The sequence below is a fragment of the Panthera onca genome, chromosome B3, assembly GCF_046562875.1.
Source record: "Panthera onca isolate mPanOnc1 chromosome B3, mPanOnc1 haplotype 2, whole genome shotgun sequence".
NCBI lineage: Eukaryota > Metazoa > Chordata > Mammalia > Carnivora > Felidae > Panthera > Panthera onca.
Window position 1 is genome coordinate 41,559,697 of NC_138344.1, and position 16,308 is coordinate 41,576,004.

The following is a 16,308-nucleotide window of genomic DNA, read 5'->3' on the forward strand; positions in this document are numbered from 1 at the left end:
CCTGGATTTCTCTCCCCAACTCCGTACTTTCTCATCCAACTGCCTAATGGATATTTTCACTAGGATGTCCAATAGGCACCTCTATTTCACCTTTATAATGTGTCCAGATGAACTCCTTGATCCACCCTCACAAGCTCCCCCATCCCAGCTGATGGTAACTCCATCCTTCTAATTGTCCAGCCCCAAACCTTGGAGACATCCTTGGCTCCTCTTCTTTCACTCTATGCCTTACCCAATCTGTAAGGAAATACTGCTGGCTCTACTTTCAAAAATATATCCTCAATCTGATCATTTCTCATTATATCCACTGCTTTTTCATGCAAGTTATCACCATCCTTCTCCTGATGACTATAATCTTTCCCTGCTACAGTTCACTCCTAACACGGCCAAGTGATCTTTTAAAAATTTGAGTCAGATCATGGCCCTAACACCCTGCAACGACTCCCATTTCACTGACAGTAAATGTCAATGTCTTGCATTATCTAGATGTGGTTCTCACTTCTAACCTCTACTTCCCTCCCCACCTTCAACTCTGTGACAGTATCTATTACCTTTACCCTAGTTCACTCTGTTCTGGCCACCCTCACTTCCAAAAATACCCCAAGCAATTTCTTTGATCTTAGACTTTGCTACTGGTTGTGCAGTCCAGGATGCTCTTCCCCAGAGAGCCGCATGACCAATCTACTTCACTTCTTTGCTCAAAGGTCACCTTCACAACGAAGCCTACTCTGACCACCTAATTAAAAAATTGGACATCCTCTGCCTCCCCACACTCTGGATTCCTTTTAACTCTGCTCTACTTTCCATAGCACCTATCACGATAAAATTTCTTATTTATTATGCCTGCTGCTTGCTGCCTTTCTCTCACCACTAAACTGTAAAAGCAGGGATCTTTGTTTTGTTCACCAAACTGTTTTGTTTACCTAAAACAGTGCCTGGAACATAGAAGGTACTCAGTAAATATTTGTCGAATGAATGAATTAGCCAAATGGATCCATGAAAAGGACATTTGTTTTTTCATTTAATTTCCTTTCTGATTATAGAAGTGTACATTGCAGAAAATTTGGAACATGCCAAAAACTATAAAGAAGAAAAGAATCCATTCAGAGATAAATACTATTAGTATTTTAATGCTTTCTCTTTCCAGTCTTTTTTTTCCATGAAGATTTGGCTTCACATAGTTGCCATCACACTAACTTTAGTATCCTGCACCGCTGAAAGGTTTTAGGAAGGGGAAGCAATAAGACTGCATTTTTATCTAACTATCTATCTATCTTTTAAGTAATCTCTACGCCTATAACTGGTGGCCTGAACTCACGACCCAGAGATCAAGAGTCACATGCTTTAGCAACTAAGCCAGCCAAGCACCCCTGCAAAACTTCATTTTAGATGCATCAGAGGTCAAGGAGCCCAGTATGAGAAAACTTGATATAAATTCTAAGTGGATGGAGAAGAGAGAAACATGAGGTAGGACACCATCAGAAAGAACCCTTCTAAAACTAAGAGATGAGAAATGATAAGGGTCTGGACAAGGCAGTAGTGGGGATAATTCTGATGTAAATACATGGCAAATTGCCATGAAAGTCAAACCCAAACCATTAAATATTCTTAAGAAATATAGCTAGTCAAGCTTTCTTTTTAAATTTTAGTTATTTAGAAAACTGGCATAATAATTATAATTTCAGTGAGGAGGGAATAAAATGGGCACCCTTGCTATTTATCAGAGTGAGTAGAAATGGTACAACCCTTGTGGAGAGGACTTTACCAATTTATATCAAGGGCTTTAAAAATATTTGTACCATTTAATTTCATATTTTCATTCTATGAAATCTAAACATCATATTGAAAAAATTTCATGTACAAAGATGTTCAAGACAGCATCGTAAGAAACAAAATTTTGAAATAGATGTGATCAGTTAAGCAAACTATAATTCTATGTAATGATATAAGGCTATTAAAATGTATATATGAAAAGGATTTCTAATAACATGGTACTTATTTAAGATGTGTTACATAATGTAAGCCTAATGCAAGACTATTTCAGGTTTGACTATACCCATAAAAGATAGATAGATACATAGAATAAAATCTTTAATGAAATCAACCAACAAATTAAGAGTGGCTTTTTCTGTAGGAATAGATGATTTATCTATCTACCATTCACTCATTAAAGAGCTTCATCTTCCCATGAGCATGTATTTCATTGAGAGTGGAATGTACCGTATGTGGACTTATGATCCAAAAAATACTGTGAGCATGGTGACAATCAATACTCACCAGGGCTGACACCAGCAGATGGGTCAGAAGAACTACAAGAAGGGCAGACCACTTTTTCTTCTCACAGCCATCAAAAAATATGATGCCCCAGAACACGTGCAGCAATATGATAACCAGCGTCATGAAAGCTGAAAGACAGTTATCAATTAGTGTCCAGTCATACAGACACGGATGCCAAAGCCCAGTCACACTTGGTCATGATACAACAGGCTCTTGGGGTGAGGTACACCACCTTGAGAGTTTAACTACCACCTGCCAGAAGCAGGACTTTGACACACATTTGCTCAAATAGTAAACTGGAAAGCAACACTTTTTTTTTTTTTTAAATGTTTATTTTTTGAGAGACAGAGAGAGAGAGAGCGTGAGAGGGTGAGGGGCAGAGAGAGAGGGAGTCACAGGTTCCGAAGCAGGCTCCAGGCTCTGAGGTGTCAACAAAGAGCCCAATGCAGGGCTCGAGCTCACGAACCCCAAGATCACGACCTCAGCCGAAGTTGGATGCTCAACCGACTGAGCCACCCAGGCGCCCCTGGAAAGCAACATTTCTGAAAGAGGCGCCAGGTCTGCAGTAGCTTCTCATCCAGAATGTGAACCTGTTAAACCTGTTAAACCTAAAGTCAGCTTGGACCTGGCTTTCAAGGAGTATCTCTGAGGAACGCAATAAAACTAGTGTGGTATCTAATCAACTCTTTCCAAATTAGCCTTTTGCACCATCCTCAATTAAATGGAGTACATTCAGTTTACACAAGTCTCACTAAAGTGGAATTGCTCCTGTGTTCTTTCCTTTTTAAAAAGGCCAATGGAAGAATAAAAACATTAAAAATTACAACAATTATCTAAGATTCTTCTTAGGCAACCAAAACTGAATTTGATCCCAGATTTTTCTGTGGAAAAGAATGTGTTTCCTGTGCCCTGAAAATATTATTTAAGATGAACCAATTCTGCATATTCTGAAAGGTTTTTTTGGGGGAAGAGGGGGATTGGCAGAGCCATCTGAGGCTTTATTTGGGGAAAAAACTCTTGAATTGGCTTTTAGCTGGGGACATGGGCAAGAGGGGGGTACCCAGGGTGGAGGACTCCCTCTAAGGGTAGGCCAAGAACTGAGGTGAGGCTTAGGTGGGCCTCCCATTCCCGACGCTCCCCTGCACAGCTCCTTCCCCCACAGGCTCTACGGCAGCCACGGGAGCGGGGAGGTTGGGAGGGACCACAGTGGTTGTTCACTTGGACAGGACGTCAGATGACTGGGACACCAGCTTCCCATCACGGGTCTCGATCTTCTTCACCACCACAGCCTTGGAGGAGCTGACATGGCCAGAGGAAGCAGAGCTCTGGCCAGAGCTGAAGCCGGACTGGAAGGCATAGCTGACGCCAGGGCTCATGTGGCCCCTGTAGGCTGAGACCAGCCCACCCAAGTAGCTGGTGGGAGGTCTTAGTGTGGATGCTCATGTTCTGCATCCCAGACTCCAGCCTGCTTTCCTCGCCCTCCAGCAGCTTGCAGTAGGTGGTGATCTTGATGTCCAGGGCCAGCTTGATGTTCATGAGCTCCTGGTACTCCTGCAGCTACCGGGCCATGTCCTGCTTGGCTCGCTGCAGAGCGGCCTCCAGCTCGGCCACCTTAGTATTGGGGTCCTTCACGGCCAGCTCCCCACGCTGCTTGGTATCAGCTATGGTGGCCTCCAGGGAAGCCCTCTGGTTTTTCAGGCCCTCAATCTCAGCCTGGCGTCAGTTAGTGTTCTGGTTCATCTTGGAAATCTCCGTCTTTGGGAGATGGAGGTCATCCCCATGCTTCCCGGCCAATGTCTGCAGCTGCTAGTACTTGATCTGGTACATGGTCTCAGCCTCAGCCTGGCTGCTGTTGGCGATCGCCTCATACTGGGCCTTGACCTTGGCAATGATGCCATCCAGATCCAGGGAGTGGCTGCTGCCCATGGACAGCACCACAGTCGTGTCCGAGATCTGGGACTGCAGCTCACGGATCTCCTCTTTGTACAGCTGCCTTAAGAAGTTGATCTCATCAGTCAGCCCTTCCAAGCGGGACTCCAGCTTCACCTAGTTCATGTAAGCTTCGTCCACATCCTTCTTGATGAGGACAGATTCATTCTCCATGTCTGCACGTTCTTTGATCTCCTCATATTTATTGAAGTCCTCCACCAGGCCCTGCATGTCGCCAAGCTCCACCTCCAGCTTCAGCTTCTCCTGGCCTAGGGTTTCCAGCTGCCGCCGAAGGTTGTCGATGTAACTCTCGAACGTGTTGTCCATGTTGCTGCGAGAGGTTTTCTGCTGCTGCAAGAGGTTCCACTTGGTCTCCAGAATTTTGTTCTGCTGCTCCAGATGCCGCACCTTGTCGACGAAGGAGGCAAACCTGTTGTTGAGGGTCTTGATCTGCTCCTTCCCCTGGCTGCGCATGGCCTAGATGTTGGGGTCCACCTCCAGCTTAAGAGGGTTCAGCAGGCTCTGGTTCACTGAGACAGCCGTGATGCCCCCCATACTCCCGGGCCTGCCGTAGCCCCCAACTACACTCATGCTGCTGCCCAGGCCACGCTGGAAGCTGCTGTCGCTTTCCACCCAGGACAGGGCAGAGCTGATGCGGGAGCCAGGCGCATGAGTGAAGGAGAGGCTGCTGAAAGCCCGGGGGCCGGAGGAGGACACGTTGTAGGACTTCTGGGTCACCCTGATAGACATGGTGGAGGCCAGTGTGGAAATTGGAGTGGAGGCAGGTAGGCTGAACCTGCCTGAGGTTCGAGAAGGAGCCAAGAAGCCGCTTCTAGGGTCTATTCTGAAAGTTTTAATATGAAGAAAAAAAAGCGTATCGATTTCCCCTTTCAGCCACATAAAAAGATACCATTAACACCCACCAGTCTGGCAAAAATTCAAGTCTGACAATTCGCTTTCACATTGATGATAGGAAAACAATCTAGCATTACCTAGTAAAATTGAAAGTATGTGCTCTCTATTTCACTCCAACAATTCCACAGTTAGATATATACTCTGAAGCAGTTAGTTCTTGGATCAATAGATCATTAGTACCTGAGACGTTGTTAGAAATGCACATTCTTGGGACTTACCCCAGACTTCCTGAATCAATGAGCCTTGCAACCTGTGTTTAAACAGCCCTTCAGGTGGTTCTGATGTATGCTCAAATGTGAGAACCACTACCCTGGAAAACTCTAATATATGTGCACCAAGTGACATATACAAGAATATTTATACTATCATTGTTTATATTAACAAAAAATTTCCATCATTATCAGAATGGATAAACTGTGGTGTATTCACACAATGGAATACTATATGCTCTATAATATAAATGATCTCAATAATATAATGCTAGTGGGGACAAAAGTATATTGTAGGACACCAACCACTATTTATACAAAGTTAAAAACATCTAAAAACTATATTAAAAGGACAAAACTGTTATACATTAAAAGGATATAATTGTTGTGATTAGAAGAAGGCAAGTTTTAATTTTTTTTTAATGTTTGTTTACTTTACAGAGAGGGACAGAGACAGAGCATGAGCGGGGGAGGGGCAGAGAGAGAGTGAGACACAGATCCAAAGTAGGCTCCAGGCTCTGAGCTGTCAGCATAGAGCCTGACGCAGGGATTGAACCCACAAGCTGTGAGATCACGACCTGAGCCTAAGTCGGGAGCTTAACCAAGTGAGCCATCTAGGCTCCCCTAGAAGGCAAGTTTTTATATATAATGACATCATTTAGTGAAACGATGACAAATACTTTAAAGTAGAGGAGGAGTTTTAAAATATGTACCTTTGGGATGATGGCAACATTTCACCACATCCAAATCTTACTTTTACTTAAGATCTAGCTTGATGCCATCTCCTTGGTGAATTCTTTAGGACACCTAATCTTCATTTTTAAAAAACACTGAGCACACATTTACTGAGCACCTGGATAGTCTGGCCTAAAGATTCTGTATAGGAGCTCAGGAGTCACACAATCCTGAGATGGAATGCGAGCTCCACAATATGGCTTTGGCCAGATTATTTAACCTCCCTCCCCTTCTGTTTCCTTTATTTCAGAAATGGGGCCAATAATACCTCATAGGGCTGTTCCAGGGAAGAACAGTGCTTTAATATAAACCACAGCTTTTCAATAAATGATACTACCATCTGCCAACGTCTCCAGGTTCAAAGATGAGTAGGGCAGAGCCTTTAATGAGTTATACTGTCATATGGGAAAGAAAGCGAGGCAAAGCAGCAAGAGGTTACCACATTTATCCAAGTTTCCTAGGTACTGGGCTATGTTTTAAAATGCACTCTTCTTCACTCTTGGACATTTATTTCTTCCTCTGACCTGGTATTACTTTTACATTTGTCTTTTTCCTCCCCATACTTATTCAATGTCCATTATGGGCAGGCACTGTTCCAGGCACTGGGGCTATCACGGTGCACAAAACACAATCCCATGGGACTCTGCCTCATCCTTTCAGTTTCCTGTTTTATTAACAGTATCCAAAGGGGACCTCTCGGACATTTGTGAAAACACTGCATATGCTTACCAGACTGCTTATTTACTCGGCTGGCATTAATTTCTGGCTGGCTTCCATGTCATCACAAGACTTTCCTATTACAATGTGCTCTTTAGAATACTGCGATTCATTGTTTATTCCCTCTGCAACTGGTTAGAGGTCCAAGAGAAATGGAGACCTGAGTATCCTGCCATGTACATGTAGCTAGAGGTACATACATACTATGTTGATGCTTGTCTCTAGTAAACAGAATTCCAACTAGAGGATTTGCTATTCTAGGATATTATCTTTTCATTAGTAAAACTTTCTCATTTCATGTTCCTAACTATAAAATTCAACAATTCCTTCAATGAATCTAACCCTAAGTGTGCTTTGTTCTAATATTCTTAAAAATAGAAAAAAAAAAAAACTTCTCTAACTTAATTATATAAATTTCACAACTTCTTTATAATACAGACTGATAAAAGGAAGTTCTATAATTTCTAGTGTTTTGGAACATTAATCAGAAACCTGATTAACATTCTAACGAATTTTGTACATCTGTTTGTGAAACTGTAGCTGCTAGTTTGATAATGGACTTCCTCTTCCAAATATCTTTTAAGTCAAATTCCCTTGGTAAAGAATGTTTTAATCTAACCCATTTTTAAGCAAAATGTTTCAGTGTTATCTTTAAGAGGCCACATTTACTATTTGGCTCTTTTGTTCTTCCTGAATATACTCTAAATGTTTCAGCACACAGATTCACAAATATCCTCATTTTCATGCTTGTCCCTCTCTCCCTTATTCCTGTATCTACTTTTCTGTCCCTGCAAAGATAGCAGCTTAAAATAGCGACTGATTCTAATACTAGATCCTACCAGCACAGACACTGCTATCATCTGGCTTCCCTCGACAACTTCAGAGTATCTCCAAGTATGCCAGAAAGAGCCAAAGGCTGTTGCTGGGTGGTGGCAGCAACAGGCAGAGGAGGACTTAGCAAAGCCAAGGGTTAGCCTCAACTGCCTAGAGACAGAATGTAGTTACTAATGAGCTTCTGGCTTCCTTCTCTAAGTAAGAAAAGAGTCTGGGGTGTCAAGGTTCTGTGAAGTGAGGGACTGTTCTCCATCCCTCTTGGTTGCAGAAACTCTCTGGATTCTTGAGCAATCTCCATTGACCTAGCCAAAGTAGAAGTCAAGCCACAGAACTAAATATTTTTGAAAATGCTTTTCCTATAAGAGTGATTTAACTTAAAATTTAGCGTTAAAAAACATGACATTCCTGTGACCTAATTATAATAATATAGAAATATATACATTGATCAAATAACATTCTCCAAGATTTAAAAAAGACATATTGAAAACTATCTTATATTACATAGCAATAAGAAAGGGGTAGTACTATCCCTTAATACAGATCATAAAAGAGATGTTCTGAAAGCAATCTGAATTAACTACTGGTGTTTAAACAGCATTTATCATTTCATATTTACGAAAATGCTTCTGAAATATTCTCATGAACTGAACAGACTGTCAAAGATATGATTTTGTTTAAAGTCTCCCTAACAAATGTTAAAAAATGATGAAATCCTCTCTTCAGATTAGTTCATCAGAGTGGGGAGTCAGCATTGGGAAACTTCTTACATGTTTTACGAACTAATCTCTGTGCAATGAAAAAGTAAATCCCACAGGGTCCACTTCAAATCCAGTCTAGAAGCTTACTTCATTAAAGCAGTCACGGTGGGAAAGTTTCTTCTCCAACTGAACCCAAATCTGCCTTCTAACTCAGTGATTCACAAGTGAGGCAATTTTGCCCCCAGAGAGCATTTGTCAATATCTGTAGACATTTTTGGGTGCCACAACTGGGGGCGGGGTACTTTTGGCATTTAGTAGACAGAGGCCAGGGATGCTGTTGAACACCCTACAATACACAAGACTGCCCTCCATCTCCCGCTAACGAAGAATTATCTGACCCCAAATGTCAATAGTGCCATTAAGAAACTCTGCTCCAAATGCTGCTTGTTGATCCTAGGAAGGCTTTTTGAAGAAGAATGAGTCAACTCTTTTATTTCCCATATGTAGCACACTTAAAAAAAACTGAAACTCTACTACTCAGCTATTGTCACAAAAATGCTGGATAACTATGCCAAAAGTTATTGGCTACAGCTGCCACTGGGAGCATGAGTGGCCTAAGGCAGTGTTCATGGGAACCTAGGGTACAACTCCCTAATGGGAAACCCATCCTCTGGCAGTGGGCCGGGAGTGTGGGTTCTCGGGATTCTACTGCTTTGTATTAATGCTGTGTTGGCTTTACGACATTAACTAGGGCCTTTCCATGTTTGTCTCTGGCCTGGAATAGTTTCAGCACCATCAGATTTACCTTTTTTTTTTTAAGTTGTTTGTTTGTTTGTTTATTTATTTATTTTGAGAGAGACAGAGAGTGAGCAAGCAGGGAAAGGGCAGAGAAAGAGACAGAATCCCAAGCAGGCTCCACACTGTCAGCGCAGAGCCCAACATGGGGTTTGAGCTCACAAACCATGAGATCATGACCTGAGCCTAAATCAAGAGTCAGACGCTTAACTGACTGAGCCACTTAGGCATCCCAAGATTTACCTTTAAGTGTTTGCTCCAAACCAGCTCTCAAACCGTTCATTCCTAATGCTATATATAAACCAAAACTAAGCACAAAAGAACTTGGATGGATATTTAAATGAAAGTTGGAGATAAAATGTGTAGTTGGCCAAAAGAACTTGGATGGAGATTTAAATGAAAGTTGGAGGCAAGATGTGTAGCTGGACTGGATGTGAGTTATAAGAAAAAAGGAAAAATTGTGCCAAGAAAGGAATTGTGCCAAGGTTTTTGCCTGAGCAAGAGGAAGGATGGAAGGGCATCAATTGAAATGAGGAAGACTTCTTAAGAACATCACTTTAAAGATGTTGTTGCACTGTTTTCTGTCCTCCAGAATTACTGATGAGAAGTCAGATTTTCAAATCATTGTTCCATTCAATGTAAGAAGAAAAAAATCCCCCAAAGGTGGAAAATCAACATCTGAAACTGGGAATTCAATCTCAAGATTGATATATTCAAGTAAAGGGGCACCTGGGTGGCTCAGTCTAAGCATCTGACTTCGGTTCAGGTCATGATTTCGCCGTTTCCAAGTTCAAGCCCCGTATCAGGGTCTGTGCTGACAACTCAGAGCCTGGAGCATGTTTCAGATCCTGTGTCTCCCTCTCCCTCTCTGTACCTGCCCACTCACGCTCGCTCACTCTCTCTCTCTCAAAAATAAAAAACATTAAAAAATTGAAAAAAATATTCAAGTAAATATTAAAAGTTAATATTTGAGTAAACCTTTGTAAATCAAAATCTTTGTATATCAAAATATTCTTTGGTATTTTGATGAAATAAAATATATCTTCTTTGGTGAAGAACTGCAGAATAATGAAAAAGCTGATAAAATCAAATAGACCTATCCCTTAAAATAAACCTCAAGGTTGATTAATTCCTTAAAAAAGAACCACAAAGATTTCTAAACATTTATGCATAAAATACAAAAAGTCTGGTTCCAGGAAATTTGGCTAAGACTTGCTCCAGTAATAGCACTCAGAGTACTGAGGAAAACCTCAGAGTACACCAGTGAAACATATTACAATATGAATGATTTCCCCAGAAATGATGCAATGCAGTGGCCCTGATGTGAACATTCTAGTTCTCTTTAGAAGAACCATGGAGAGGCAGGGGAGCAAACTGGCACCACTGATCCCAGAAGTGAAGAGCATCCTTGGTGACGAGAAGTAGGCACAGAACAGATCAGCAAGTGCCAGGACTCCCAGAACATGCTCCCAACACAGCAACGGAGCTCAAAGGATCATGCTGAGGTGACTGAGAAAGGCCAGACTGGTCAATAAAGCTGGAAACAGGGTGGGTTTCCCCCCCCCCCTTTCAAACTTGTAAATAGTGAGGTAGTGGAAAAAATATATGTTCCTATGGGACTGAAGGAAAAAAAGATACTATGTCAGATGATATTCCAAAAATATTACTTTTATCCAGCACAAATCATCTGCAGATAATATCCTGCTCATCACTGCTATGAAAAAATTCTCTGGGAATTTCTCTAGGAAGAAAAAGAAACTAAACACAAAAACACCAAAAATTAAAGGCAGTAGTGGATGAAGAAAATAAGGACTTATTCACATGCAAAGAAGAAGAAACATGGCCTGAAAAAAAATAAGCAGCAGAAGCCAGTAGACTGCCTGAGCTGCATAGAGGTCAGCAGGGGCCAGCCACTCAGCCATGTGACAGAAAAGACATCAGTGTCTCAGAAAGTAGCCTGGAACATATTTGAAAGAGCCACCAAGTCTTAGAGCCACAGCCTGCGTCGTTCTTTTCAGCCAAACTGTGAAGCAGCCTCCTGAGCTGCCTGTTTGCACACTGCCTGAAGACGGTTGTCGGTGCTCTGCATCCATGATAACGTATCACAAGCTGCTAGTCTCTAACAAGCCAAGGACATTCGAACAGTAGAGTTTCCCATTCTCTGTTACATGGACAGCTTGAAGGAAAGACTATTATGCTACTGATATAATGAAAACATAACGAAAAAATATATGTGATGACAACACTGATGACATATTACTGCATCATAAGCAGTGGCAGATAGCTCTGATAATTTATTCTAAGAAATTAAGATTCTAATACATTCAGAAAAGAGTAGGAATTGCAGATTAATCTCCATTGTTAAAAACTTTCTCTGTATCATTAATAGATGTTAATCTATTAGTCTACCACTTTGTAATTGGTAAGACAGTCATTTGAGATAATGTTGCTTACAAAGAGCTTTCATTTAAAAGTCTAAACACCTGGGGCATCCGGGTGGCTGAGTTGGTTAAGCGTCCGACTTCAGATCAGGTCATGATCTCACAGTTTATGAGTTTGAGCCCCACATTGGGCTCTGTGCTGACAGCTCGGAACCTGGAGCCTGCTTCAGATTTGTGTCTACCTCTCTCTGTTCCTCCCCTGTTCACGCTCTCTCTCTCTCTCTCAAAAATAAACAAACATTAACAAAAATAATAAAAGTCTAAACATGTAACAAACTGACATATTATAAGGATTATACTTAAAATATTCTAGGAAAAAAAGGAAACTCACTGGGTTATAAGAGTCATGTTCATTGGTCTAAAGGTCTCACTGACTGTGCTCTGGCTGATTAAGGTTGGGCTCAGCCGGGCAGCACTGCTACAGGCTGCTACAGCTGCATGCAAGTCTATGCAGGACACGTTCTCATGGCACATGACCAGAGTCCAAAGAGGCAGGCCCAACCATAAAGTGCTTTTTTGGCCTCTGACTTACCTTACATCCACTAATTAACCAACTCAAGTCACATTACTGCGTGTAACCTCAAGCGCAGAGAAGTACATCCTGGCCACGACAGGCCATGCAAGGATGTGGATGCGTAATTCTATAACGGGAATGACAAATTGGGACAAATATCGAATCTCCTGTGTTCCTCTTATTTTCCTTCAGGCTCAACATTCCTCTTCCTTCAATCAGTCCCCATTGGACACAGCTTCTAGGTCTTTCACCATACTCACAATGTTCTTCTGTACCAATTTTAGTTCTTTGGTATTCCTGTTAAATCACAATGCTCAGAACTGAACATGATGATCTGACCTGTGCTGATTTCTCCCAGTGAGTGGGTACAAAGTTTAAGACCTTACCTAGATAGGAGCACTGCCAAGAAGATATAAATGAAATGATTTGGGGAAGTTTTAAAAATAAAATATTAGCTGCCCTTCTTACTGAGTACCAGTTAAAGACATTTTTCTTCTAAAGCATGAGACACAATTCAGAGTAATAAACCCAGATTCCACATAAACTAGAGAAATTATCCTCCAAATCCTGTTTTTTAATTTCAAGAACCAAATTCTCTACCCTGATAAGAACGACTTTTCTACCTTTATGCCATTTTACAGTTTATTCAATTATTTACTCTCTAAATTAATTTCATTTAATTCATTACAACTCGGAGCTAGGCATCATTTTTGTTCTTCTTGAAATATGAGGAAATTTTGTTTGGGGGATGGGAGGGGGGAAGGGTGGGTGATGGGTACTGAGGAGGGCACCTGTTGGGATGAGCACTGGGTGTTGTATGGAAACCAATTAGACAATAAATTTCATATTTATTTATTTTTAATTTTTTTTAAATGTTTATTTATTTTTGAGACAGAGAGAGACAGAGCATGAACGGGGGAGGGGCAGAGAGAGAGGGAGACACAGAACCAGAAACAGGCTCCAGGCTCTGAGCCATCAGCCCAGAGCCCAATGCGGGGCTCGAACTCACGGACCGTGAGATCGTGACCTGAGCTGAAGTCGGACGCTTAACCAACTGAGCCACCCAGGTGCCCCATAAATTTCATATTTAAAATAAATAAATAAAAGCCAAATATAAAAGAAAAAAAAAAGAAAGATGAGGAAATTGAGGGTTAGACAGAAGTCTAGTACTTCCTTTACCCAATGAACAATGTCTTTCTTACCTCCAGGACAGTAGGGAAAAGACCTCTTCCCTCCACCTGGTACATTCTTCCCTGACAACCTCCTTCTTTTGCCTGCCTAGCTATTATTCATCTTTCAGTTTCTACTCAAATAGCACTTTCTCCATAAGCTGTGCCCAGCTTTCATTTTTTCCATCAACATTTGAGAAATAAAGGACTCCACGAGGTGCTGGTGTGAACAAAACAGATATAGTCCTTGCGCTTAAAAGGCTTTGCATCCAGCTGGAGAGAAAGACATAAATAACTACACACTTGACCACTTAATAACAACTGCAGAAAGTACTAAAAAGGCAAGCACAAGGTCAACTGAGCATGGGTCAGGGCTTGACTTTTGTGTGCTCGTGGCTCTTCCTCATCATAACATTTATCACACTTTACTATAATCAGCTGTTTGTCTTCATCCCCCACCAAGAGTGGAAGGCACAGACACCAATTAAGCTGTATTTTCATAGCTTGGTATAACTTCTGTTTGATAAAAATACTTAATATTCCTGTGTGGAATGAGTGATTAAATGATCGAATGGACTTGCCCAAAATACTAAATTAATGAGCCAGAAAAAGACTTGAACTTAGGACTCCAATTTCCATATTTTTGCCTCTATACAGCATTACTAAGATGGTAATGACTCTAATAAAATTTAATGCTCGCCTGCTACACAACTATAAATAAAAATAATTAACTTAGAAATACATATCATTTATAAACTATGCCTACTTGTAACACAAAAATTTATGTACAGACAGGTATTATATACAGTGTATCTCTGACACTAACATAGTGACCCCATAGGCCCTATTCTGATTACTACTTAGGCATGTGTAATGACATATGTTAAACTAACATATAAACTTACAGATTTAACTAACAAATTAAAAATGAGCTCATGGCAGGGTGCCTGCGTGGCTCAGTCAGTTAAAAAACTGACTCTTGGTTTTGGCTCAGGTCATGATCTCATGTTCGTGGGACTGAGCTCCATGCTCAGTGCGGAGCCCGTTGGGGATTCTCTCTCTCCCTCTGTCTCTGCCCATCTCCTGCTAGCACATGTTCTCATTCTCTTTCAAAAATAAATAAACTTAAAAAAAATGAGCTTATACCTAAATAAATGGTTACAATAGCAATTATAAATAACATATACAACAAACACAAAATATATACAAATCTGAGGTTATTATTTTATTTTTCTATTTTTTTTTAAATTTTTTTTTTTTAACGTTTATTTATTTTTGAGACAGAGAGAGACAGAGCATGAATGGGGGAGGGTCAGAGAGAGGGTGACACAGAATCTGAAACAGGCTCCAGGCTCTGAGCTGTCAGCACAGAGCCCGACGCGGGGCTCGAACTCACGGACCATGAGATCATGACCTGAGCCGAAGTCAGACGCTTAAGCCACCCAGGCGCCCCTGAGGTTATTATTTTAAAATGCAAAGAATTATCCCTAGGTATTTTATGCTTCTTGGTGCAATTGTGAATGGGATCAGTTTCTTCATTTGTCTTTCTGTTGCTTCATTATTAGTGTATAAGAATGCAACTGATTTCTGTACATTGATTTTGTATCCTGCAACTTTGCTAAATTCATGTATCAGTTCTAGCAGACTTGTGGTGGAGTCTATCTGGAAAACAGTGTGGAGGTTCCCCAAAAAATTAAAAATAGACCTACCCTATGACCCAGCAATAGCACTGCTAGGAATTTACCCAAGGGATACAGGAGTACTGATGCATAGGGGTACTTGTACCCCAATGTTTATAGCAGCACTCTCAACAATAGCCAAATTATGGAAAGGGCCTAAATGTCCATCAGCTGATGAATGGATAAAAAAAATTGTGGTTTATATACACAATGGAGTACTATATGGCAATGAGAAAGAATGAAATATGGCCCTTTGTAGCAACATGGATGGAACTGGAGAGTGTTATTATGCTAAGTGAAATAAGCCATACAGAGAAAGACAGATACCATATGGTTTCACTCTTATGTGGATCCTGAGAAACTTAACAGAAACCCATGGGGGAGGGGAAGGAAAAAAAAAAAAAAAAAAGAGGTTAGAGTGGAAGAGAGCCAAAGCATAAGAGACTCTTAAAAACTGAGAACAAACTGAGGGTTGGTGGGGGGTGGGAGGGAGGGGAGGGTGGGTGATGGGTATTGAGGAGGGCACCTTTTGGGATGAGCACTGGGTGTTGGATGGAAACCAATTTGACAATAAACTTCATATATTGAAAAAAAATGCAATGAAAATGTCTTCAATGAATAATTCAGAGTTTATGTTCCAAATAATGATGCTATAACAAATAAGAAACTCTTGCATATAATAAAATGACAGCTGTTCTTTATTTCTATAGGTCATATTCACAGCATGGTCAACCTGCCATCCTAACAGCCAGAGACATTAAAATACTTCATTTTCTTTGGAATATTGCATTTTCTCTTGCATTTATAGAAATTGCAAATACAATCCTCAAACTGCTAGCACATCTTTCTTTCACTTTCTTCCAAAAGAATCATCTTCAGCTAGTCTTATGAAAGGGAATTAGCACCATCTAGCGAAAGAAGCTGGCAGAAAAAGAAATTCCATTAGGAGAATGCTACGTGAACCAAACTGCTTAGGTAGCAGTATAATAGGCCAATTTCAGAAAATACAGAAAAGCGTAGCAGTAATACTCCCTCCTGATTATGTTTTGTTCATTTATACTAGACTCTAACAGACTTTAGCTATTAACATTACATTTATTCTAAAAACCTAATGTTCATTATAATTCTTTTAAAAAACTGCCAGAAATGCTGTAATTATGGAATGCTTACGATGAAGAAAATTAGATTTGTTGGAGGTGCCTCTAAATAAGTCCAACCCATGAACTTGTAGCCAGATGTAATGGGCCCTGACTTAATCCCTGGAAAGAAGAGACCTTAGCAAGTCATGCATTTTTGTATAAAGAAGATCAGTTTGGTGGCTGCCTGCATATAGGACAGATTCATATGAAATGTGTGCTGAGGAAAGACTAAGCAGTTGGAAGTTGATGGTAGTAAT

The 16,308-nt window shown here is 40.9% G+C and overlaps 1 protein-coding gene and 1 pseudogene across 5 annotated transcripts in view; both read right to left on the reverse strand.

Annotated features, from left to right (window-relative positions):
• The window catches only part of APH1B (aph-1B gamma-secretase subunit), an 87,787-nt gene that overhangs the window by 57,271 nt on the left and 14,208 nt on the right, over positions 1-16,308 (reverse strand). For all 5 annotated transcript variants that reach the window (XM_060618360.3, XM_060618359.3, XM_078448705.2 and 2 more), the window contains one exon: positions 2,278-2,405. In XM_060618360.3, the coding sequence (XP_060474343.1) occupies positions 2,278-2,405 (128 nt within the window). The remainder of the gene's footprint in view (positions 1-2,277; positions 2,406-16,308) is intronic.
• On the reverse strand, positions 2,412-5,936 carry LOC132669028 (keratin, type II cytoskeletal 8 pseudogene; annotated as a pseudogene).